A 27,123-nucleotide genomic window follows, 5' to 3' on the forward strand; every position below is an offset into this window, starting at 1 on the left:
TTAGGGGCCAGAAACCAGCCTCTTTTATTTACCGGGATGGATGCAGCCATAAGGTTGTGCCAGTGACCTGGCTCTGCAGGAACGCGTTTTGCATCCAGGTTTATGTAGCAGCCCTGCACCTTGCATCTGTACGAGGTCCTCACCAGGACAGAGGGCTGAGGTGGCTCCAAACCCTGCCACGTGTGCCTCACCCCCTGCTGCAAACCCCTTCCAGGAAAACTCTGCACCTGTGTGTTTCAAAGCGGGCCCTAGAAAGTGAGGCTGGACCCAGGTTTCACTGCAGTTAAGATGATTTGGGGCCCTATACTTTCGCTCTGTCCTTGCAAACACAGATCAATGCTGCTGGAGAGCCCATGACAGCTCTATTGCTGCGGTGGACACTCTTTGCAGAGACTAAGGAACATTCACCTCTGGCAGATGATGCTCCACTGGCAATTGAGATCCTGAGAAAACCACTCCAGCTGCAACACATCGCGGCCGAGGGCCAGGCTTCTGCACGTCCTCCCCGCTGCCCCGGGGGAAGCCCCACGGCAGCTCCTGCGAGGGTTAGGGGTGGGCGAGAGGTTCCCAGCACACTGCCCTGCTTCGTCGTGTTTCTGTGCAAACAGAGCAATTAAGTACTTCCCACCAAACGTCTCCTTGAGACTAAGGAAAACAACCAGATCAAGAGCAAAATCTCTCTGACGGAGCACAGCACATGTCATCCTCCAGGAGCTGGTGCAATGCAGAGATAAGATGGCATCTCCCATCTGCATGCATGAAATCCATAGGTAGTCCTCAGATTTTATCTGGCTAATGCAGACATTTCTCATGCTAGCACAACTAGACGAACACTGTAGGAAGGAAGAAACTGGATCTTTGTGCACACCGGTTCCTGTTTCACTAAATCCATAACCTTAATATCACATTAACACAGCGTGTACATTTATGCTGTAATTGCATTGCAGCTGCCTGAATGCTCCTCGTAATTTAGTCATGCTACTTCAGCTTTGTTGTGAGGTATAAATCATTCTTGCTCTCAAAAAACAAATTAATTTACAGATGTTACAAGAGATAGGATTACCCAGCAGGATTTATTTTTTTAACACATGTAATATATAAACTTTATTAAACGAAAGTAATTTCTCCAGGGAAGTCCAACAGGCACTACACTAATGGCAAAAGGAGACAAATTACAGAGCTTCACTCTTCAAGGAGCATCGCAGTCTCCTCACAACTGATTTGAAGGAGCTTTGCTGCAAACAATTCAGCAAAGCAAGAACACCAGTAGTATCCTGTACCTGTACGGGGTTTTTGAGCACTCATTGATTCTTCAAGGGCACAAATATTAAGCACACACACATAATATCATCAGAACATGAAGTGGTGGCTTCTTCGAGGTTGGTCGCATCTTTCCACCCTGAGCAAGCTTTTGCAGTCAGTTTGAATTTTTACCATGGTTTTGGTGAATTTTTCAAGGAGGGGGTGTTTTATTGGCTCAATAGTTTGAGACTAAAACCTAAAACGTTCCCCACTTTGTTACAAAGATTTGTGTATGGATGAGCTATATCTGGTTTGTTAAATAATAATAATGAGTTAAAGCAGACCCAGTCTTTTCTGGACTACTGACAAGCAGCAATACTCTTGTGCAGTCCTCTTCCTACCACGTTTACCCTATTTCCAATCATCCCCTTGGTCATGCATTTACTGAGTTACTTTGTTGTGTTGTGGAAGGTGCCCTTTTGCAAATCAGAGTGCTGTTCCCAATTAAAATAATTAGATACAGTGTCAATAGATTGTGCTGAAGAGCAGCAACATTGCCCTGGACTGCTGTAGCATCAAGAATATTCCTAAAGAATTGCAAGAGCTGTCACCAGCTGCTGTTTACATAAACTTTCAGCGACCTGTACTTTTGGAGATACTGCACTGTTTCCAGCCATCAGGACATAATAAACTTCGGTATTTCTATAAAAACATCTTAACATTCTTAAATAAACATGAAAATTTCATTTTGTACAGTAATAATATTTCTCTCTAATTTTTTTAGCCGTCTTCTTTAATGCCTTCTTTGGAAGTTGTCTGTAGTAGTCTCAGTACGGATTGGCTGTTTTTTTGGAGTACTCTGGACACTCTGACACTGTGATTTATGAGAAGAAACCACATCTTTCACCTGGAGTCCCAGTGACCTTCCTGCCTTGCTGCGCAAGATTTGCTCATGGTATCAACGGCTAGGGAGATGGGCTGGAGATGAGCTGGTGAAATAAAGTTTATTTTGAATAGGGTGATGTCATGGGCTTGAGATTGGCGATACTGACCCCAGGCCATACATTTAAGATGAAAATATCACAACCATTCCCAGCTGATAGCTTAACAAAAATACGTCAGTCTTGAAGGGCATGGGAACCTGCTCTTGGAGGCTGCCTACTCTCAGAGCTCTGAGAACTGTAACTTTCTCTCTTTGCTCTTTATATATCCAAGAGCCAGCTCATGAAAAAAATCAATTCTCCTACTTCCAGAGGAGATGAATTCAACACTGCTTTGGGAATGTAATAGCAAGATTTTAAAGAGATGCTGCAACTTAACTAAAAGCTATGCATTTGATTCTGAGCAAGCGGATGCAATGTGTTGACCTGTGTTGTACAAGAAGTCAGATTTTTCCTTCTGGCTCTTTTCTATAAAATCTATAACTTTCAGTCTTGAATGCTCTTATACAAGAGCAAAAATAAACTGTATCTGGAGAGGAGTGAAGGATGCACACTTTGGATATCACTGCTCACAAATCTTGTTGAACCAGCCATGGGCTTCCCATAGCTGCTAAGCAAATTTCTTCCTGCCTCTTTCATCTCTCACATAAACCATAAAACTTCCAACTTGGATTGCCCCTTACTATAGACACCAATGCCCATAAAAATGGGGCATTGAGCTTGGTTGAGGTCTCTAGACTTGGCTTGGTTCCACCTAAAACTAGGCACCCAAACCAAGAAATCGCAATAAACAAATATTGGCATCTCCGATGAAGAGCTGAATTGCTCCCTCCAAGGACTGCAAAGAGGGAGCTCAGGAGGGCGAGACTCCAACACCTCGGCTGCTGTTTGTCTGATGAGTGTAGGTTTAGGTGTAGCCTCAAGTTAAAAATTAAATGCTGTAACATCACAGCTCATCAGATTCTCATCAGGTCTAATACTTAAATTGCCAATGGGTCGTATTTTGGTGAAAGAGCAACACAGTCCCAGGATCCTTCACTCTGCATTTTTAAGAATCTCTGTCTGCTTGCTTAAAATTGTTCATGATTGATCACGTAGCTTGTGCAGATTCTCTCTATCAAACTTCCTAAAGTGATTGAAATGGGTATTTACAATACAGATATGTATAATGCAATGAAATATCCCACAATACGTAAAGTGTGAATGAATGGTGCTGACAAGAACTGATATGCTTGTCCTAGACATCACATCATATAGAACTGAGTACGTGCAACTTAGGAAAGGTCAAAAATCTTAAAATAGCTGATGTCCAAAAGTTCATTCTCTCCCTCAAACTCTAGCACAGATAATGTCACCACTCAATTACTGCCACACCAATTTTTTTCTTTTTCCAACACACCATGACATTCTGACGCCAGATAAATTTTGATCTCTTGTAACCAAATCTTGAAGGGAGGCTGGATATCACACATTTTTATTTGGATAGTTGGGTTTAATGCAAGCGACAGCTGCATTTTTTCTCCAGCTTATTCAATGTTAAAAAGATATATGTTAAAGACTCATTCACGTACCTTGTCTCAGAGGTACCAGACGATCTGGCATATGCGATTCATTAACTAAACATTTGTTTCCCCAAGAGCAATACATGTGTCACTTGTGCTCTGAAGCTATGCATCTTTCTTGAAGAATCTGCACCCACTTCCTTCCAATTTGCAAGACAGACAGCGAATAGGGGTGGTATATAGGGCCCTCATCCCATTCAGAGCAGGTTCGGGGGACTAGCACCCCATGCTTAGGACTTTGCAAGGCCAGGCCTCAAGTACCTCTCTTGTCCAGAGCCTGGACCGCACCACGGTGCTGGTTTGAGATGCAGAGCTCTTCTGCAAGTCCGCTTTGCCTCCTCTTCACCCAGGTAGCTGCTCCATAGGGACGGGAGTAGGAATTTAGGGTGAGGAAGGGTAGGAAACCAGGCGTGCACAAGCATCGGTGTGTGACTGGCCACTCTCCTGGGCTGCCCGAGGAGCCCCCCGCATCCCGCAGGGTCACAAGGAAGGAAACAAGAGCTTTGCATCCTGGAGATGGCAAGGGCATGGGGTCCTTGACAGAAGGATTGACAAAAGATACCAACCTCGTCCTCGCTGAAAACTTGAAGGACCTTTCAGACCTTCTTGGTGGCATTAATACCATCTTAACGTTAGTTACCGACAACGTGGCATGGAAATCTTTTGTATGAAGTTAAACCACAGCGTATGAAGTTAAATCACAGCCTGTATCTGTGAAACAGAGTTTTCACGTTTTCAGTTCAGAACATACGTCTGCCAAATCACTAAGCCGTTCCAGTGTAAGTGATGGGGAAGCTGAGCTGGCATGCTGCCCCGCACTGCTCTCCTCTCCTTGCAGCTCAGCAGAAGTCCTGTCCGGCTCAATTTGTTCAAATCAGATTACAATCTACTGTTACAGTCATATTTTAAAAGCCTTGGAAGAACAAATCCGTAGTTAATAGGCTGTGCTTGTAATCTCCCAATTTTGATTTCAGTGGTCTATATATTGAGAAGATTAGCTAGTGCCTGTGTGCTCACACCACAAGATGGTCCTGTGTTTTGAAGACCAGCCAAAGTCTCAGTCAATATATGCTTCTATGTACATTCAAATAAAACCTACATTATGTTATCGCTGATCATACCACTAATTATAGAGAATAAAATAAAATACCAGCCCTCCCTCAAAGGGAGCACTCTACATGGGAGGGGACTTGAGTATCCAACTAAAATTAAAATGAATACAAGCCTGGAAATAATGTCATATTTAGAACTATAACATACTACACTGTCACAAGCATGATCTTCGTCCTGTCTTAGCGATAGTGTGGGATAACCACCTCATTAAAATATTTTTGTGTTTGCACTACAAATTTAATGGCATTTAGACTACAATAACCAACTGCAGGTGTTTCCCCCTTGACTCTGCTGCAATGAAGAGTTAATATTCTACAAACACAGCCTGTTGATGCTGATGGGTTTAAGCACCACAAAACCTTCAGTGAACCGTTCATGCAATGATCACCTACAAGAAGATCCAAGGGGTGATCCATTTCCTTTCACAATCCCTCAAAAATGTAACCCCTAAATAACGTTATCTACAAATTCTCAGAAAACATTGCCAAGGATACACTATTTCTTAACACGTAATCAAGATTTAATCCTTACTTTAATTCAGATTTGTAAGGCGGGATAACTGCCATTCTGGACAGCCGTAGCATTTTCTGTCCCAGACAAATAGGTGACAGATAGTGGTTATCTAATTTAGCAAGATTATTGTCCAATCAAAGCAATATTGTAGATTAACATTTCAACCAGGTGTGCTTTTATTTTTTGGCACAAAAAAGCTCGTAAGTTCTTCTGATGTTTTCCAATATATGCTCTACCATTTAATTCACTGCTCATTTGAAACGAGTGAAGCAACCCCATCACAACTCAGGAAGGAGACAAAGACCAGCCAGTTGGGTCAAAAACATCCCCAACAGGCAGCAAATGTGATTTCTACCTCTCACGTGGAAATCTCGCTAAAAAGTGTTCTTGGGTTAGGTGATCTCTCTGAAGATAGCTGTAAAAACACACTTAATGTCCTTTCTGTGAGCAGAGCAGGGCCAGGCTCCGCTCCAGGTGCCCGGAGTGATGCTCAGGTCCAGGGGAGAGCAGGTACAGGCAGGGGAGGCACGGTCCCACAGTGGGACCTGCCAGGGGAGCATGGCACCTGGAGGGACACTGGTGGGAAGCAAAGAATCCACTGTTTTCAGAACAGGCCTCAGTGTTGTCTTCATCAATAAACAGGATTTCCCCAAAGTTTTCTTCTCACATCAGTGTTTTCTTCTCAAAACAGCCTCAATTGGTGGGCAGAAGCCACGGGATGGCTCCTCCTCTTAGCAGTTTCTTTGAATTGCTGGCAGACTCAGGTCCCTGCCTTCCGCATTTGTTCTGCTCCCTCCAAACACCTTTTTGGCTGTCACCTCTTCCCTTGTCCAGGCACAGGTCGCTCCAAATCTGCACCAGTGCAGATCACTCACCCCACTTGGTCCACTCCAAACGCACTTTAAGAGCTTGTGTTACTTGGTGCTAATGGAAAACCTCCAGGGTTCATAGAATCACAGAATGGTTTGGTTGGAAGGGACCTTAAAGACCATCTCGTTCCAACCCCCCTGCCATGGGCAGGGACACCTTCCACCAGACCAGGTTGCCCAAAGCCCCATCCAACCTGGCCGTGAACACTTCCAGGGATGGGGCAGCCACAGCTTCTCTGGGCAACCTCTGCCACTGCCTCACCACCCTCACCGGGAAGAATTTCTTCCTAATATCTCATCTAAATCTTTCCTCTTCCAGTTTAAAGCCATTGCCCCTTGTCCTATCACTCCACGCCCTTGTAAAAAGTCCCTCCCCAGCTTTCCTATAGACCCCTTTAGGTACTGGAAGGCTGCTCTAAGGTCTGCCTGGAGCCTTCTCTTCTCCAGGCTGAACAACCCCAACTCTCTCAGCCTGTCCTCACAGCAGAGGTGCTCCAGCCCTCGGATCATCTTCGTGGCCTCCTCTGGACCCTCTCCAACAGGTCCATGTCCTTCTTGTGCTGAGGACCCCAGAGCTGAAGGCAGTACTGCAGGGGGGTCTCACCAGAGCGGAGCAGAGAGGCAGAATCCCCTCCCTCGACCTGCTGGCCACGCTGCTTTGGATGCAGCCCAGGACACGGTTGGCTTTCTGGGCTGCAAGTGCGCATTGCTGGGTCATGGTGAGCTTCTCATCAACCAGCACTCGCAAGTCCTCCTCCTCAGGGCTGCTCTTGATCCGTTCTCCGCTTACCCTCTGTTTGTGCTTGGGATTGCCCCGACCCATGTGCAGGACCTTGCACTTGGCCTTGTTGATCTCTGTGAGGTTCGCACAGGACCACCTCTCCAGCGTGTCCAGGCCCCTCTGGATGGCATCCCTTCCTCCAGCATGTCGACCACACCACACAGATCATCCCTGGGGAAGCTGCCATGTCCTCCCCCATTCACACCAGCATTACAGGACAAGAGCCAAGCATCATCTCCTGGTGGAGCTCCTACAACATTAGCAAGCTGGTGGGCCAAGTATCCCCTTTTATTCCTTGCTTTGGCACAAAGGAAAAACCTCCCCCTGCTTATCTCTCGACGGGAACTATCAGAAGGGATGCTGTGAACTTAGGAGCTAACCTACCTTTACTTTTTCCAATGACCATGCTTTCTATCATGCTTCAATTATAACTCCAGCAGCTGTCTTGTGCTTTCTCTTTGTTGCACAGCGATTCAGTTGCCATCTGTGCAAAGGGCACTGCTATTTTTCCTGAGGTGCATAAAATGAGACCAATTTTCATGCTGCACTGCATATGGGACATGCAGCCCTACCAACGCACTCTCCCAACCACTGGACACACACAGCTGTTTTATCAAACACCACAGAGATGCTGAAATGCCACCCAGCAACCACAGAAAGAACATACTGCAGACTGGGCCATAAACTTCATCTGGGATTAATCTCATCCAATTTTAACCACATAAAGGTTAAGCATCTAAAGTAATCACATATGGCCCCATGCGGTCATCAAGGAAGTGTTGAGTGTCTCAACCATAGGCTGCAGTGCCATTTCGGAGATTCTAGGGCATCTCATCTGGCCTCCACAATCAGCCCCAGGTCCCAGGTCTCCTCTACATCCTAGGTCCTATCTGCCAGCCCCTAGAGATGCTGCAGATTCCATAGGGTGTTTCAGTTAACACCGAGGCAACGCAATCACGCCCCACAGAGAGGCACTTTAGACAGGACCTCAGCAATGTTTTTGCACAAGGTATGTAACTAGCTACATTTAGGATCTGAATCCCACTGTGCGCCAATACGTGCAGAGTTCTGGAACATTCACCTGTAGGTTTGCTTGCTGTTTGCTTCATTACTGCACATAGTTAACTAATCACACAGAACAGTGGGTGGGACTGGTCTCAAGTTGCGTCAGGGGAGGTTCAGGCTGGACATTAGAAAGAACTTCTTCACTGTTAGAGTTGTTAGGCATTGGAACAGGCTCCCTAGGGAGGTGGTGGAGTCATCGTCCCTGGAGACGTTCAAAAAACGTCTAGATGTGGCACTTCAAGACATGGTTTAGTGGACAGGGTGGCATCAGGTGTACGGTTGGACTTGATGATCTTTGAGGTCTCTTCCAACCATAATGATTCTATGATTCTATGATTCTATGACTTAGCTCCAGGTTGTGGGCAACTCAAATTTGGTATGGAGAACTAAATTTCATCCAGATGGCCCCTCTTAAGTATCTACTGCCATTAGACTTCCTTACCCCACCTGGTCTCCAGCTGCTTGTTCAGCTTTCAGATGTCTATAGATGCACCAGTTTAGGTGTCTTAATCTGTGACCTGAATCTTACTCCAGTGGTAAAGCAAAAGACAACCGGGCCCAAATGCTTTTCATAAAACATCAGCACCTCTTCACTCTTCTGCGCATGAACTACTCAGTGAAAAGGCAATATTCGTCGCTGCAGTATCTGCTGAACATCTGTTTTGCTATTCCTAAATAAAATCAGGTAAGATTTTTGCTGAACTGTACAGCTTGAATAAGCTATACCAGAACTACACAAAACCACTCTGTGTCATTTGATCACCAGTATCTTCAGAAAATGTCGTATTTACTTCTTATGGCAAAGCTCAGCCATTAAAAGAACAATTTGGTCAGTAAAGCTAATCAATATAATTTTGAGCAATAAAGAAATTCTAGCTTAAAAAAAATTAAACAAACCAAGAGCCAACTCTTCAGCTGCTGAAAACTTTATTCTTTTGTTATTTCGTACACCTGAGCTATGAAGGCTTGTACAAAAAAATAAAATGAAATAAAATCCCAGTATAGTTTTACTGATGTTAAAACTGCAGCCTCATGTTTTTTAATCATTTACTGTAAATATGGAAGGGGGCAGGAATGAATCTACTGAAAGCACTTTTGGAGATGATGTCGTTATTGCTACAATGAGGATTGGCTAAGATCCTTCAATTTTTTTTAAGAAATGCCAATTTTATTCAAATCTTTCTGCAGAAATGTGTCCCATTTCAGGGAGAAATTCACTGAGAAGTGAACTTCAGTTCAAATCCTTTTGCTGTCTCATCAAAAAAAAAAAAAAAACAAAAACAAAACCCCATACATTCAGTTTTTACTGAACAGAACAAGAGCCTGACTTTGTCTCCTCCACCTAGTGGGAACGCACCAAATAACAGGCCACTGAGAGAGAAAAAAAAAAGGGATTACAAAAACACATATTCAAACTTCCCTTAATAGCAAAATTCAAAATGAGACACTTGTAGCAGCCCCAGCTGCCACAGGGAGTGCAGCGGTATGGAGAGATGAACATTTGGGTGGAATGTACGAAGTCCTCCAGTAGAGAAATGAAGTCCATCAGCACGCGGAGGTGGATGTATGTAATCCAGCCTGCAGAACAAGATCCTGGGAGAAGCCGAGTGGCTTTTGCAAGATGCTATTTGAGGGTTCCCGGCCCTGAGGTGTGGCAACCATGAAGCCCTCAGATAGCATCTTGCAGATTTAAGTCCCTAATGCAATATAAAACCTATTTGCTCCACTTAGTGACCTGGGAGCTTGCTTTGGCTTAGTTTTTCCCCTGAAGCATTTGCTGTTAAGTTAATTAAGCATTTAAAAATAACAGTCTCTCACTTTCCAGAGACTCCACATAAATATTACTCTGTCTTCTTCTAAGGGCCAGATTTTCTGCAAGGGTAAATCAATACAGTTTCACTGATTAAGGATCTGGCCTTCAAAGTCCATCCAGCGCATTAAAACCAGCACAGCATGACATATGCCTTGGCAGTAGAACAATTCTCCAGATTAATATTCGAGGGAAATTTGGCAGGAGGGAAAAAAAAAAAAGCAGCTCTATTTTGAAATGCTGCCATTTCTTTAATCAGTGCTGACCACCACAGTTTCTCCTCTTGTGAACTGTACAGTTATGGCTGGAGTTACAGTGTCATTCTCCTCCAGCTTTAGTGCAGCGTTGTCCAAACCAGTGCTGGTGGGCTGCGGCAAGGTGGTGGGTTCTGCCGTCCGAGTTGGAGTGGAACAATACAAGATGAAGCCCACCATGATGATAACGAAAGACAGGATATAAAGACCTGAAAACTGGCAAAGGAAAGAGACGCATTAAGTCTTGTCTGATGTAAAAATATGTCAATGCTGCCTTGTTTTAAGAATGTGAAAGCTACCTTTCCTTTTAAAAATTATTTTAATGAGGACCATCACCACGATCTGTATTCAGGTCTGAAAACCAAAATTCAACAGCTCCATTCACTGATAGACTCAAGCTGCTGGCTAGTTTTCTCTGCATCTCATCCTCCACGCTGTTGGATGGGGAGCTTCTTTAGGTCTACATACAAGAATCTTAACAGACAGAACAAACGGCTGCAAATGTGGCAATACTGAAGGATTGTTGTTTACAGACATGAATGCTGAAACGCTGTACTCCTGAGAGAATTTTGTTTCAGCACAGCCAAATAGTTCAGGTTCTGGCAAGAGATGAATCTCTCTGTCCTACTGCAAGTCACCAGAGCGGCTGGTTCTCTGCACAGCTCTCTTAACCATCTGCAGGGCTAGATAAATGTTATTACTGGACTAAAACCAGCTTGCTCTCTACAGCCAGCAAGTCCTTGAAGAGAGGGAGACTGGACCTCCTTTTACGAGATCAGCACTTGTGCTCTCTTAAGAGTGGTGTGAGGTAAGAGTATGGAGTGCTGAGGTACATCAGGCATTTGATTCACTACCATTCACTTGCCTGTTAAAAGTCCAACAATTGCCAAGATTTATCCACCTTGACAGAAAAATAAATGCTTACTTCCTAACACCAGATTCAATAATACAAAGTGTTCAAGTTATCCACAGCCAGGAGCACTTTTTCAGCAGATTTGTTAAAATCCTTCATGTTGCCTTTGCCAAATCACACTGATTAAACAGTAGAATGAAGGACACAGTGCATCCTACCTCCCACTGTCAATATTCCCTAACCTCCTTAGCTTCCTTAGACATGCTTGAAAAATATGTTCTACTTCATCAAGCAGCAGAGCTAGACGAAATGAATGGGAGGACTTGGACAGTGGACTCTGATCCAAAAAAGACGGAGGCATCTACAATTAAGGTATCGCAATTCCTAGCTGTCAGTCACTTGGCTCGGAAACCCTTGGACGGCACCATGCAAAAGGAAAACCATGCAGATTGAAACCCAGTGGCCTTGGAATAATGTGCCCTCTCTCCTCACCTTGCTGGCTGTTTGCCTGGAGGAGCTTGGACTCAAGCGTTCACTCTGCGCGGGAGGAAACACCAAGCTCTGAAGATGTCCTGATGGAGACAGCCGCAGCATCCCTGGTCCTACACCCGACTGACCCATTCCTGCAGTCACCAAGGCAGGGTGCCAACGCTGTTGCAGCGTAGCTGTGATTCCAGGCCTGTCTTTCTTTCCAAAATTCCCTGTTTGGAAGTTTTTCTCTCCGATTCAGTTCTTTTCTCCATAGAGCCGACAAGTCTTTAACCTGAGGTTCACTGGCCCACCGCCTCCTGTGCCCCCCGGTCTCTCTTTCAGGGTGCCAGCGCTCGGCTACTTGCTAAGTCTGAGTTGCACCACAGTCCCTTTCTTTTACATGGGTAGGTAAGTGCTGAATTAATTTGTTCAGTCATTTAATTAAACTGGTATCAATATAAGAATGCATTAAGAATTAGCATAAACTGTGTATTTTTTATTTCGTATGCCTTATCATGTGTGTGAATCAGTACCAAAGTGAATGTTATGCCGTGTAGCCATTCAGTGAAATGACACTGATTTGTACCAGCTGGCTCCTGATCCAGCCTCAAAAGCAAAAATTCTCTTCTCCCCTCCGCCCCATTCAACTGGCCTTGAAGATATTATAAAACAAACCAAGAAATATCAATGGGAGATTAACACAGCAGCGATGCTCCGGGTTAAAAAAAAAATAATTAAAAAAAAAAACCTAAACTGGACACGGCACTTAGTGCCACGGTCTAGCTGACATGGTGGTGTGAGGGCAAAGGTTGGACTCGGTGATCCCAGAGGTCTCTTCCAACCATATGAATTCTGTGATATATTGCAGCTATTGACATAGATGAACCGTAACCATGCTGCTCCAACAGGTCTATGCTCTTTTTTTTTTTTTTGCTTTCTTTCATTTTTGGGGAGGGCTCAGTGCTCTTTTCCCCTTTTTTCTTTTTTTTTTTTTTCCTCTCATTTCAAATATTGCAGGAACTTCATTGCTTCAGACACTAATTCCAGTCGTACCTGTGCAGCTTATATTCCCCATACTCGCTATCAGGCCTAAAGGCTACTTTAAAAGTTACTGGAGGACTGTAACTCCATCTAGTGTCTGTATCTGCAGTATACTCCCTTCCAAAGGAGTTTTAACAACAAAAGCATTTGGAGAACTTTTTTAATATCTCTTGAGGGATTACAGGTATCTATAGAATGAGCTCGTTAGCAACAAGCACAGCAAAGATTGATTATGAAGTAGAAGAAAAAAAAAAAGAGCTCATCAAAAAAGGCATGCAAAATTCACATTTCACCTTCAACAGATGTGGCTGGGGCTGAAAAGTTGACTGCATTAGCAAAACCCTGTGCAAAAGTCAAAACCTCATCAATTCCTGGGCCTGGTCTCTGCTGTAGCCGCCGTGTGTTGGTGCTGCTTCTGTTTCAGAGCAGGCTCAGATCAGAGCAATTCGGAGCTCTGCGTGGCTCGCTCCGCTCCCCAGCCCAGCCAAGCCTTCAGGGGCTTGCTGTGAAATATCATCTGCTAATGGGGAACACAGAGCGATTCCTTGTATTTTTGTTTGTAGGTTCCTGCATCCAGGGTGCTTTTTAATCCAGGAAATGTCATGCCTGGTTTCTTTACCCCATAGGTAAAGAAACTATATGGGTAACTTGGCAATAAGATTTCCTACTGCTAAGTGTTGTGTCAAAAGCCATGTTAAAATCAGGCTCACTCTCAGTTCTTGCTTCCTAAGCTACCTCAGATCCTCTGATTACTAAAGATGTGGCATTATTATTGCTCCCCTTTTTGCTACTTCATTGTTTCTAACCACAGATGCAAGTTCCTATTTTAATAAACATCTGAAAATCTCTCATAATACAACCCAATTTTTCAATTAATTTTTCCTTTTTGCTACCAGGATATCCCGCAGTTAGTAATTATGAGATGATCCTCTCCCAGAAACACTCCTCCTCAAAACACGCTAAGAATCCTGAAGAATAAAAGTTTATATCCCTTCCAAAGCTATTGCTTACTTCTTCCTCTTTACTATTATGAATATAAATTTATAATCACTTCTTGAGTTAAGCTATCTGGGTGCCAAAAGACATGTTTGGAAGGGACTTATAAAGGATTTTTTTAATTGTTAGAATGTAAGTACGGTTCACTTGCTACATTCATTTTTAATGGATGCTTTGTAGCTTGGAGTGAATTTTGGAACCCGAAACAGGGAGGAAAGCTGAGCTAAGAGACTCTTGGAAAGGAAAATCTAGGTGCTGTTGAACCCTACCATTACCAGACCTCTGCGCTGTAAAATAAATTGGCCTTCATTTTCACAAACAAGTCTGACCTAAAAGCTTCTGGCTTTCCATAATGCTGAAGAGAAAGCAACCACATGGAATAACACAAATTAAGTTCTTAAGCACAGTTCACAAGCTTCTCACTGAGCCTTTCCAGTCACCGAGCGACTGACTCGATTACCCCAATTGCTGTAACGAGCTAGGTTCCCACAAATGATTCTGGATGAAAAGCGTAGGGTGGAATGAAATCTTTTTAGCACTGTCATTTAGCTTGAATAGACACTATCAAAAATATTTTAAAGCACAATAAAAGGAACTGCCTTTTGGAGAGTGTACAGAATAATATAGTTATCTGCATTTTTTTCAGTTCCTTTAGTCCCTCCTTAGCAGTAGCACTGAGAGAGCTTGATTCTTATCCCAAGATGTTGGTAATGAACAGACTGAATTTCTAGAAGAAAATATTAATTTCTGGAAATCAAGTCAAACTGCTCCTCTCTGAGACACCAAATGCCTTTCAGGACAGGGAGATTCAAACCCCCTCTTTGGACACCTGTAGGGATGAACCAAATGTAACATACAGGGCTTACGGTAAGAACGCTACCATTTCAAGACATTGGGAAATTATTTACTATCTCTTAACATGAACTCTAACATATTCCATCAACTGCGAAAATGTCTGAAAATCACCATCTGCCTAATGGTGCAATGCTATGTAATTACCTACGTATGACTCCTCCTGATTGACATCTGCCAAGGATGAATGATACAAGCTGCAGAAATGTACAACTGCAAATGACTGTTCAGGGGCTTTAAAGAACGTTATGCTTTATTTATAATTTTGATGTAAAAACCTAACTGAAATTATAGCGAAAGAATGAAGGTACTTACCTTATAGAAAAAGAGGAAAAGCCCAAAGAACAGACTGTAGAGATCCGCAGTCAGAATACCCAGGTTGACGGAGGTTGCACTGGTAACTTTAATCACGACTGGCATGAAGCTATACAGCCCAAACATACACAGTGCAAAGACTGTGAACAGTAATGCTGCAAAACAAGATGACAATTTACTCCTCAGGCAGGGAATAATAATTTTAAAGAGCATTGATATTCCTCAGACGCTTTAAACTATGCATTTTTATCTTTTCAGATAAGGTCTCCTAAAAGATATGAGAATGTAAATTTAAGAAAAACATGGAAGAAATACTTCTTTTCCAAGATTACCCTCTATTGCAAAAATTACTGTATCTATGCAAGAAAGTTCTCATTCTTTCCTAGTTAACGCAAGAGCTGACTGAAGAAATTTAGAGCCACATTTCTTAATAACGTACAGTTCTGTTGAGGTCAGAATGTGTCACAAAATCCATTTTTCCAGTATTTCATTTAGGAAGGAGAACAGAAAAATGTTCTTGTGATGCTCCAACACCAAACACGTCTGTAATTAGACAGGTTTAATTTTTACTTATTTCAATTTATTTTGAAAAATTACTTAATGTTATCTGTAAAATGCAAAACTGAGCTCAAAGTTTTTAATGTTCAGTCCTGCAAATGTTATCTCTCTGATGAGCTGCAAAGCTTGCAGAAAATAAATCTGTGACAACATAATATGAATGCCGCTTAATATCCAGAGAAAGAAAATGAAAACTCCAGCATTCGAAGTCTAAATGATTATCATTTTCCAGTGTTTTGTAAAAATGCACATCATTTTGTCATGCACATACCAACTTTCCAGTTCCACTGAATTTTCATTATCTCTCTATGTTCCACGATGGCTCTAGAGTTAGAGAAAAGATATAATACAGTAAAAAAGAAAAAAAAAATCATAATCAAATAGAGAATTTAATTACCAAAATATGTAAGAAACATTTTGATTTATAATCCCTTAATTTTTTGTTCAAAATTTTATTGAATGACACTAACTCCAACATCTAACAAGCATGAAAAAAGACTTGAAAATCAAAGTGCCTGAAAGTCAAGAGCACTTTTATTTAATTCTTATGCCTTCTTCCCAGGCTTTTTCATCCTTCAGAGATTCAGTTTTATTTTATATACCGAGGCAATTATTAACTATAATGATGAGAAATGAGGAACAGAAAATTCATTAGACAGATTTAAGTACATGTGGTCTGTTACTCTAATGTGGTTTTTTGTAAGAGTATACATGGCTTCATTTTAAACTGAAGTTTAATATGGAAGACCTCCTGCTAACGATTATCTCCTAAAATTTCCCACAGAGAAAATCCATTACATGAAATCCATTACAAGAAATACATTCCTGTGAACAGTCCTCAGCGTACTGAGCATCCTCATGAAGATCAACAAAATCAAAAATACAGCCAAGTATCGTATGTGCTCAATCGCAGCATTTCAGCTTTAGAATTGCTGTAATAAGAGTAGTGCAAATAAAAAGGATACTAAAACGGATGCTGATCAGCAACAAAAATAAAATTAAAGTGGAGGGACTCCCATATAGGCCAAATGCAGACGTAAAGAATTAACTTAATAACAACATCATCATTTCACAGTAGACAAGCAATCATCTGTAGAATATTCTTAATTAGTTTTAAAATAAATATTAGATCCTTACAGCTGTAGACCGCTGATAACAGTCCCAAACAAGCCCACCATTCCTAGAAACTCCACTCTGCTCAGATTTTTCACAATGTATTCCTCACTCACATTAGAAATGGCATACAAAGAAGCACCAAGAAGCACTAAGACATCTCCAATCACCACGTCACTACCTGTACAGAAATATTAATCCACAATAAGGGCAATGCTGCAAACACTTTTTAACTTTCCTTAAAAAGACAAACAAATTTATCTCTAACATCTCTTATCTTCCTAGTGCCTTCCAGGGTAAGGGAGAGGAAACATCTGTGTGAGCAGATGAGTGGCCTGGTGTCCGCGCATGGACTCTGCTACCCGCTGACCTCACCCTGCGCAGTCTGGAATAAGCTAAACCCAGCTTTGAAGTCTCATCCTGACTAAGCTGCTGCTGCATAGTCTGGACCAATTCTACTTCTGCTGACCTTAGGCACTGTAGGGAGTTGAGAAAATTCCCAGTTAGGGATGCTCTCCACCTTTCTCAATATTGCCCCTGCTTTTGCAGTAAGGTCTGATTCAAGTCTATTGATTTCAGCGGGACCTGGACTCAGCTTCAGGTTTATGACAGGTTTTAAGTGGGCACTGCAGATGGGTGGTATCATGCGTCCTGCTGCAATTTATTTATACTGTGCGAATGGGACTCCCTGTGATACAATCACTCATCAAGTAAATACCGTTCTGCATCAGCTAAATAGCTAGAAGATTGCCGTTGTTTAAAACCCTGAATTGATTTAAAATGTCCTTCCCTGAGCCAGTTGGCAATCACTAAGAAAATATGTCTGAAATATGAGGGTAAGCAGTAGTTAGGATGCCCAGGTCAGCAAATAAAACACAAGTGTCTTAAAGTCTCAGGGAAAGAAGATTTTTCTCCCTCAGGACTAAGATACTTGTACCACATAGCATTAAAGCTAAAACTCAGTTTGTCTTGATGTCTTACCTACAGTAAGGCTCCAAAATAACACCAAAGAGGCTTATCTCTATGCTGCCTGATGAAGGCAATGCCCTTAAATTTACCTTGCCTCGTACCCTCTGGCTCTGAAAATTCAAAATTCTTATTCAAAATAAGATCGCTATGATATGGGTTGATGTAAGCAGCTGTCATAGACAAGACAAGACCTGCCCTTATCTACACCCAGCTGGATCCTGGTCCCCAGAGTCCAGTCTCCTTCTCGGAGGTCCTCAGAATCCCAGCATCCTGCCCACATCTCCTCTTGGCTCTCCCAGAGTAAGCCCCTGCTTTCCAGGCTGTGACCTGTGGGCCTTGGGGATACGTGGACCATTTCTGTTGGGTCTGCCAAAGGTAACTCAGAGAAGTCAAGTGCTGTTGAGGAACTTTTTATTTGCTATTTACGCTCATAGAAAACCGCAAATCGGAGAAGTCTGGCTGCCAGCAGGCTGATACCGTGTAAGCAAGATAAGATCATCTCACACAATTAGTAAAAGTGAAAAAGCTTTCAAGAATGAGGCCTTTCATCAGGTCTGATGAACAGCAGCAGAATTTAAGCTTAACACAAGTGTTTCTCTTTTAAGGTGGATGAAATAATCCAAACCTACAAGCAAAGAAATTCCACAGCTCCCTACCAAATCAGTTTCTCCTCAGCCACTATCTTCTTGGACAAAAAATACAAATAGCAGTGTGTCTTCTCCTTTACTCTTTTAAAATAAAACTATATCCGCTCCCCCTGCATTTGTGCGTCTCTCTCCTTTACAAGTTAGCCCACCATGGGAACCGTCTCGCCGCTGTTCCCCCCCACGATAAAGGACTCCTTACCTTCGCTGTCCTGCCTCCCTGCCAAAATGTCTGCACCCACCATTGTTCCTACACCCAGCAAACAGACGGCAACAGCAAGAAAATGGATCAGCCTGTATCTTGCACGGAGAATGAACCATGACAAAGCCATCAGCACAGGAATCCCAAAGCAGTCCAGCAGCTGTGTGTACAGAGAAAAGGTTTGAATTAGAAACCTACCCCAAATCTGGATTGCACTATCCTAAAAGCAAACGTACAGGATCTTACTTTCCATCGCTATCAGATGTTAACAAAAGCTGCAAAGGAACCCCACTGTTTAAAAGATTTGTTTAAAAGAGGGGTCAGACCCACTTTTTACCATTAAAAGCATTTTGCAAGTGAAGGAGGAGCTGGGGCCGGGGTCCCCTCTTTCCTGGTAGGAAGGCACTGATCTAGAAATGCTTCTAATGACAGATTAAATCAATCTTTGCAGCTTCACAAATGAATGCTAGGATGTTGCTCTGAAACCGCATTGCTGCCCATGACACCAATACAAGGAGACGGTTCTTCGACATTTCCTTTTCACTCCTCCTCAAATCTGTAATTAGAATTTAGGGCTCTATGCACATAAAGTAAAAATCTGGAACTACTGAAGGATACAAGTAATCTGATTTTACATTGAAGGGACTAGGACAAGAATCTGACCTTGCAGTTTTGGTTTTGATTTTTTTTTTTCCTCCCCCAACTGGATCCTACCAAAAAAAAAATAAAATTCATACATATGCTGGAAGTCATGTGCAAAACTGGTAGAAGGAAGACAGGAAGGGAAGAACAGTTTTCCTAAAGTCACCTTCCCAATCTTCCAGCTTCCCACAAAAGCACGTACAAGCCACCAATGTGTTTTCATTACTCTGTTAGAGCTGACCGGTTAGTCAGAAGCAGTTAACCCACTCTAACTCACCCATGCCCCAGCAGCAGAGACACACAAGGCAGACGGAGCTTCAAAGCACTTCAGATGCGTTTGCAGACATTGTCCTGAGCAGACTGAACAGTTACGGTTCAAGGATGTCAGCACTCCATGACAAGCAGTGACACTGACTTCCCTTTCCTTTCTTTATTATCCCCGCTCCGTATGTTCCTAAAATCCTGTCTATCTTTGCCTTGCTGTTAGACCAACCCATCTTCTACCCGTTCTTTTTATTACAGAAAATATTGAGAGTTAGCTGGGTACTTTAATACAGAAAAATTTGCTGCAGCATAAGATGGGCGTAATGTTCTAGAATAATCAAATAATACCAAGAACATTGAGCTAAGCATAACTCATTTAATATTTAATTCAACAAAATAGACTTTGTTTCTGAATTTGTCTGGAGGGAAAAAAAAAAAAAAGATTTGTTTTCTGACCTGCCTCAGTAGAGTGCAATGAAACTGGCTTTAAGCTGGAAGAGGGAAGATTTAGATGAGAGATTAGGATGAAATTCTTCCTGATGAGGCAGTGGCAGAGGTTGCCCAGAGAAGCTGTGGCTGCCCCATCCCTGGAAGTGTACAAGACCAGGTTGGATGGGGCTTTGAGCAACCTGGTCTGGTGGAAGGTGTCCCTGCCCATGGCAGGGGGGTTCGAACTGGATGGGCTTTAAGGTCCCTTCCAACCTAAACCATTCTGTGATTCTATGAAACTATATAAGGGAACAGTCTACAGTCGAACACATAGTAGCCTTCCAAAGACTGCTCATAAATTACTCTCAAATGTCAGCCCTTAAAACTTGGCCTCCTGAAGTCCCTACAAATTATTAAGTCCAGGTCAACAGGACTGGGGCATAATCATTACAATCACAAGAGCCCTTAGTCCTTAACGTTCATTGCCAACCTCTGCCTGCCTAAGTGCACCACTGCAGTTGTCTTCTGTGCTGGCTTCTGTTAGTTCATTGTCCCCCAGGGTTTTAACCAAACTCGTACAACTTTCCTGAGATGCCTGGTTTTACTTGTTCATAATTAAAGTCTTACAAGCATAACGTTAAGGGGAGTTATTGCAGATTAAATCCTAACAGTGCCTCTAATCCTTCCATCTATTTGTCATCATTGCTCTTTGGATTGCCTCCAGCTTGTCCAGTTTGTAAAGTCCGTTTGTGAAGTGCAAAAGCACTTGCCTAGCCTGTATTGAGACATTACAGTCACACAAGTTCTAATATGTGATGCCACATATTTCAATGTAACTTTGTTCTACGGAAAAATATCATGCTGTGAGTTTCTATCTAGTCACAGGTCTTTTTCTCTATCTTACCTTGAGTCTAGACTCAAGAAAAAACTTCTGACATTTCCTCCAAATATGACTGACTAGTATCAAACAACAAGAAATATTACAAACATTAGAAAGCAAAATTTTTACCCCCCTGGTAGCAGACATCTCTTCTACTAAGTAAGTGTTCACTTCATCATTAGTTGAGATGTTACCACGTAGCTTTCCAACCTCCAAGCAGTTTTTCAACCCAAACAGAAAGAGTGGAAGAAAAATCCTTTTAAAAAAATTCTTAAGATATAAGGGAGTAGTTCATAATGAGCCAGAAGCTGTTTCAGTAACATCGGATGGGGAATTGCATTCAGACCAATACCACACTGTAGAGCTACAGCATCCTGGTTAGAGAACTTGCAGTCAGGACACACAGGCACCAAATGATGAAGATCACGCTCTGGGGACAATTACCCTCAATTATAGACAGAAGAAATCCGATTTCCAGCTACTGGATCTTGCCTTCCCTTCATCTACTACATTACAGAGCTCTTTGGTGGAAAATGCTCTCTTTTGTATAGGATCAAGATCAAAGAGGTGCAAAGCAGATGTAATATCGCCACGAACTGTGTCAATGGAACCATTTAAAAGAATAAAGTTTATTTATTCAGGTTTTAGGACATTTGCAGCAGTACTGCGGTACTGATTACTATTGTCAGTAGAGCCTCCACAAACTCTCATCTTATTCAATTCTAGCCTGTATTTTTACAAGGGAAAAAAAACAGATTACCTGGTGATTTGATTTACCAAATGTTTTGATTCAAGCCAGGCTTTGGTCACACTGTTTATAGCAGGTTTTAAAGGTAGGGCGAGTAAATTATTAAAAGATGTTTTAATACATGGTTAATAAATTATCACAGACTGTTGGAGGTCATTGGTTTGCTTATAGTTGCCAGCTCCAGACAGCTTTGTCAGCAAGAAAGCTCAACAGCTCATCCTGCTCGCTTCCTTGCAAGGCTCCCTCAGGGCAGCCTCCAGCTGAGCCCCAGGGACTCATCCTGCTTGAGGTTAACACCCTTCTATCAGCCAATATTCTGTCAACAGCTGCTTATAAAACACCTCCACTCGAATTATCTGCAGAGCAAATGCTGAATGTGCCCAATAACACGTTAACAACAGGAAACACAGCTACGCTGCTTGTTTTTAGCTACGAAAAATGCAGTTAAACAGCAGCCCAGTCAAGTCCTGCTGCAAGACAGGAGGACACCAGCAGCAAGAAGTCTCCTGGCACTGCCTCAGCCACAGCCCAACAGAAAGAGTTCAGTTGTGGACCAAAGGCTTTTTATTTATTTACAGAGAAATGTAAGCTGCCATCCCAATGTTATCTCCCTGAAGATCTCCCAGCCCCTTCCGTGCAATGCTGGTATTTGATAACTAAAGGAAAATCAGTTCTGCTCTTGTGCGCACATGTGAGAAAATACATGGAAGTTCCTTGCTGAGCTGAGAAAATTCGTCTTTGAAGGCAAGTTTCATAGGGCTGAGCTGAAGCTTCAGCCAGCCAGAATTTTAACAGTGATTACCCTGTATTTGGGAAGATGCTGTATAGTCCAGCGTTGCTTTTATGCTCCCTGGGCATCCGCTCACAACCAGCACTGCTGACAGGCCCTCAGGCTGGGTGCTCTGAATCACAGGTTCTGATGTAGCTGCAGAACCGCTTGCTACTGACAGATAACAAATACCTTGCACTAGAGTAAATCACAGGCTTTTTTATTGTCCTGTACCTCATTTCTGACAGCGGTGAGAAACTGGTGACTTCAGAGAAATGTGCAAGAAACCTTACAGTAACAGGCAGTTACAACAAATTTGTGACTACTGAACTGACATAAAGCAGCATCAGTCTGCAGGTTACCACATGGGAAAAAGGTTCAGCAAATGCTTGAGTTTGGCAACTGGACAGGATAACCTACTCTATTCTTTCTCCATTTCTGTGAAAGAAACCATGGGAATAGCTTTACTACTTCTGAGAACTCAGATCAAAGTCCTGGCTTTTTCAGCTGTAAAGTATATGATCAAACAGTGTCCCAATTAGCAGCTTAACTTGATCTTGAGACCGAAATGTGTCACTCTTAAAGCTCTGATTTCTTAGGCATTATTTGTAAGGAAATTAAAGGCCTAATGAGTCATAATATGTTAAGCATGAAGTGGAAATGTGACAATAACAATCCAACAGGCACATGTTACTGGTCTTTAGCAGTGCAAAGAAAAATTACTGCCGTTCTCTAAAGGGAGCCCAGACCACAGGAGTTTATTGCTTTACAGGTAATTCTTTTAAATATTGACCCTTGTTACTTTGACTCTGTAAAACACTGACACCTAAACACTCCTTTCCAACGAACAGCCAGTTCTGTATGGTATGTCATTTTTTTAATTCAAGTGAGACCATGACCCCAGCCACAGATACACTGTCAGTAAGAGCAGGCAGAGGCTGGCAAGGCCCTGGCCACAGTCCCTCCTTGCTTCTGCACCGTCCCCTCCCTTGTTCCAGCAGCAGCTGTGGAACCACAGAGTGAGCTAACCTGGGCCTGACACAGCTCGCCAATAGTTCAGCAAAAGGCAGGGTTTACTCTAACTTTACTCAGTGCCCCAAGCCAGTTTGCTCCAGGGATTTTGGCCACGCAAGCTCAGGAGCATGCAGTTGGAGGCAGGAGGAAGGCACTAACTCTTCCAGCAGCTTATGTCTGTGTAGGGTGACAAAGAAATGCCAGCCTTAGCCCTCCTGCTTGTAGAGCTATTTCAGAACACAAAGTTTATCCTAGGGCAGCACTGGCATTGTAGGGGACGTCTATTGTCACTTCAGGGGCCTGGCATGCTGACCTTCCATCTCTTCCAGAGAGGGGCCTTAAGTGCCACACCCAAAAGTCTCAAACCACGCCAGGGGAAGTTCAGGCTAGAAATGAGGAGGCATTTCTTCACAGAAAGGGTCGTTAGGCATTGGGATGGGCTGCCCAGGGAGGTGGTGGAGTCCCCACCCCTGGAGGGGTTTAAGAAAAGACTGGAGGTGGCACTTAGTGCCATGGTCTGGTTGACATGGGGGTGTGAGGGCAAAGGTTGGACTTGATGATCCCAGAGGTCTCTTCCAACCAAATCGATTTTGTGATTCTGTGAAAAGCCATTGGGCTGGTCCCTCACTGCATGGTCAGCAACACCGGGCAACTATCAGTATGTCCTCATGAGTGGGGTTACATCTCACAACATCTCCCACAGCTTCTAGGACTGGGCAAGAGATCTGCCTCGCTCTCATCAGCAAGAACCTGGGCTGAGTGACTGTTACCTGGTCATAAATCTTTAGTTTGTGTCAGGAGAAAAACCTGAGTGGCTGTCAGCAAACTCTTAGAAGTGCTTTCTATCCAAATAATTGGAGTTCAACTCAAGAGCTGGTACTGAGCAGTACCAGCCAATTTTCTCTGTTTCCTGGAAATGTTATTCATGATGCAGGATGCTCTTCCCTGTACTGCAGAGAGAAAATAGATATTGGAAAGTTTTCAGGCTTACAGAGTTTCCATGTCTGTCCTATGAATCTCATTTCAGAAACTGGTCCAAAACTGTAATAAAAGCAACAGTTCAAAAAGAGACATCGGTCCTTACCTGCACACTTGTGAGGGTCGTGTATTGGTAGGCTTTCACAATCATGTAATTGGCTTCAACGTCAGCCAGTCCCAAAAAAATATACTTCCACCACCTCTGTTTCAAAATTTGCCAAAGACTGTCACTGCCTGTTTAGAAGAAAGCAGTAATCAATATGTGTTTCTTTCCAATCAAATGTTGCACAGGAATCTTGCTTTTTAGAAGTATAAATAATACTGAGATGTTCAGTTTTGGTTGCCTCTGCTCAAGAAAGACACAATAACAACAAAATGCAGCCTGGGAGGAGACAATGCAAATGGTGAAAAGCCCAGAAATTCTTCCATGTGAGGAAAAAACCCACAAGGCTAGAGTTGTTTAAAGAGTAAATTAGTAAGAATAGGAGGAATATTAAATAGCTTCTGTCAAAGAAGCTTGTTACAACAAAGCCTATTTTCCCCAATATAACACAGGACTCGAAACCAAAGAGCACACAATTTTAAATAGATATAAAATTAAATCAAATTAAAAGCACATATAACCTGTGAAATTAATTTCCATATGTTATTATAAAGCAGGAATTTCAGTAGGAACATAAAAAACTAGGACAAGAATTGAGTTCTTTAGTTTCAAAATCTGAAAGAAAAATGTAGAAGAGGAAAAAAAAAAAAAAGATGAACCAGAATCTCCCATCCCATATTTCACATACCAGTCCTAAATGCCAGCATTGTTGTATAAACTAGAAGCAGCAAAGAATAGTTGATAAAACTTTGAAACATGGGAGTATTCACTTGGTATTGCTCTGCTAGGTACTGGCTTGTAACAGCAGTCCCACAGATAAACAAGGAGAGCGTCTGGCCCAGAATGATCGTTTTCAAAATATACCTGTGAATATAAAAGACAACACAGTAAGCTTAGCATTAAACATTCAAGTTTTTAATAAAATATTTGCTAGTTGTACAGGGAAAATGCCATTTTTTAGACTGACACTTTATTCTTTTTCTACTCCCTATCAATGCTGTTCTGATTTACCGGTAAGCAGGGTTTTGTCTACACAGAAGATCTAGTCTAACCTCATGACAGCCATGTAAGAAGTGAGGTCAGTTCAAACCATCAGTGACAGAGAGTGCAATAATTTGCAAGGATCTTCAAGCAGCTCATCTGGGGCAGGCTCAAACCAATAGCAGGATCTATTCTCATCACGAGAGGTTTTCATACACACACCCTGAGTTAGATCCTGCGTCCTCCACTGAATCCCATTCTGACTTTGGTCAACAGAAATCTGTAACATGGAGATAAGGCACGACTGCCTTCAGGCTCTTCTGAGACCTAAGTCTTTAAAAGTGAGCTGAGACCCTAAGCTGAGCAATGCTAAGGAAATACAAAAGCACTGACAATAGAATCATAGAACGGCCCAGGTTGGAAGGACCTCGAAAGATCATCCGGTCCAACCTTTCATGGGAAAAGGAGCCTGGATGAGACTATCTAGCACCCTGTCCAGTCACATCTTGAAAACCTCCAGCGATGGGGACTCCACCACATCGCCGGGGAGGTTATTCCAGTGATTGATTGTTCTCACTGTAAAAAAAAAAAAATCTTTCTTATAATAAGAATTGTTATAATTAATACTTATGGTAGACTTTTTCTGCTATATTCCATCACGTCCTGCTGTAATTGAGGGTGGAGTTAAGAACACATTGTGGCCAAAGATCATGTTAGCATTTACAACTCCTTTTAAGTTCAACCCAGAGCTAGGGGTTGGGGGAAAAAAAAAAAAAAAAGCTCATGCTCTTTTAGTAGCAATTCTTCACCTAATAAGTGAACTATTCCAGATGCTCCCAGACAAACAGGAGCACACAGAGATCACCATATCTTTTGGTTTGCTCTTTTTCCTGCCAGTGGAGCTATGCAAATTTGTACCGCGCCAGTCTCCGCCTGCATACTCACAATACACAGTGACAGGGGCTCAGTGCTGCGTAGGTCTGCAAACTTCACATCTGTTTACTCTGAACATTACTGATGAGAACATAACTGTCTGCACAACTGATTCATTTGTTCCTATTCAAAGTAATCCAGCAAGGAAAGAAAGCATCCCATTAGGATTCTGCATCTACCCTGTGCCCACATCTCTCCCCGACGATTCCTGGCAGGGCAACCACATGCCAGGCACGCCATCCAACAGTAATACCGTTTGTTTTCCCAAGGTGGGTGACTTTAACGTAGTAAATATCAGCTCACCCAGCTATGCTGTAAGCTATACAGCTGCCAGGCAAGAAGAAGGGTGTGTTCAGGGGTGCTAAAGCCAACTACAATCATACAGTCAATCCCTCCTTTTGGAAGAGAGACATCTTCTTTGCATGGATTCTAATTCAGCTGCATGAATCTAATTTTCAATTCAGCCTGACACCAAAGCTCTTCTGACTTTAAAAATGCTGCCAGGCACATTTTTTTCTCCAAGTCCATTTTGATGAGACAGCAAATCTCTGCAAAGTCCAGCCACGCTGCACTTCCAAAAGGTTCGAGCCCCATGTTTTGCTACAGCTTGCCTTGCCAATCCCAACCCCATCCACATTAAAAGTATTGATATATCATGTGACAACCTTGGAAGGTCTTGTAAGGTCCAATCCAGCCTCGTGTGAGTAACTCTGGTGCGTGAAAGAATGAACTTTCTCATTTCTAGCATTCTGAATGTTGAAGTAAGCAACAGAGACCATGTTACAACTAGAAGTTTATCACGGCTACTTTGTAGCACAGCCTCAACTATAAACAGTGCTATAAAACACATACCTGTATTTTTATGTATATATATTTATATATATTTGTATGCCAAAAAAAGGCAAAAAAAACCCTTTGAAGCTACCTCACTTCTGTTTTATTGAATTTATTTTTATTCTGGTCAAAGATCTGATTGTACCATTTGGTGAACAAATCAGCAGTGATCATGTCACATTCTGGCTAATTATTGTGATGCAGAAATGTCTTTTTATGTTCAACTAAAGAAGAATGTAACATAGGTTAGCTAAAATTTCAGGGATAAGACTACCTCTTCTCTTAAGCAGGCGCAGACGACGGTTCCAGCTCGTCTTTTGTCAGCCCTGTGAACTCTGGCTCCTTTGCAGGAGGTAAGATGACAAAAGACTCATTGAAATCTCA

The 27,123-nt window shown here is 42.5% G+C and overlaps 1 protein-coding gene across 1 annotated transcript; it reads right to left on the minus strand.

Moving 5' to 3' along the window:
* Positions 1 to 10,042: 10,042 nt before the first annotated feature.
* SLC35F2 (solute carrier family 35, member F2) lies at positions 10,043 to 24,883 on the minus strand (the record flags this gene model as incomplete). Its single annotated transcript, XM_009708314.1, has 7 exons — positions 10,043 to 10,366; positions 14,679 to 14,833; positions 15,508 to 15,560; positions 16,374 to 16,530; positions 18,165 to 18,324; positions 23,995 to 24,122; positions 24,680 to 24,883. Coding segments are annotated over 7 exons (1,076 nt in total), but the record flags the coding sequence as incomplete, so codon positions are not given.
* Positions 24,884 to 27,123: the final 2,240 nt, after the last annotated feature.

Source organism: Cariama cristata, unplaced genomic scaffold (genome assembly GCF_000690535.1).
Source record: "Cariama cristata isolate BGI_N322 unplaced genomic scaffold, ASM69053v1 scaffold10339, whole genome shotgun sequence".
In the NCBI taxonomy this organism is placed as follows: Eukaryota; Metazoa; Chordata; class Aves; order Cariamiformes; family Cariamidae; genus Cariama; species Cariama cristata.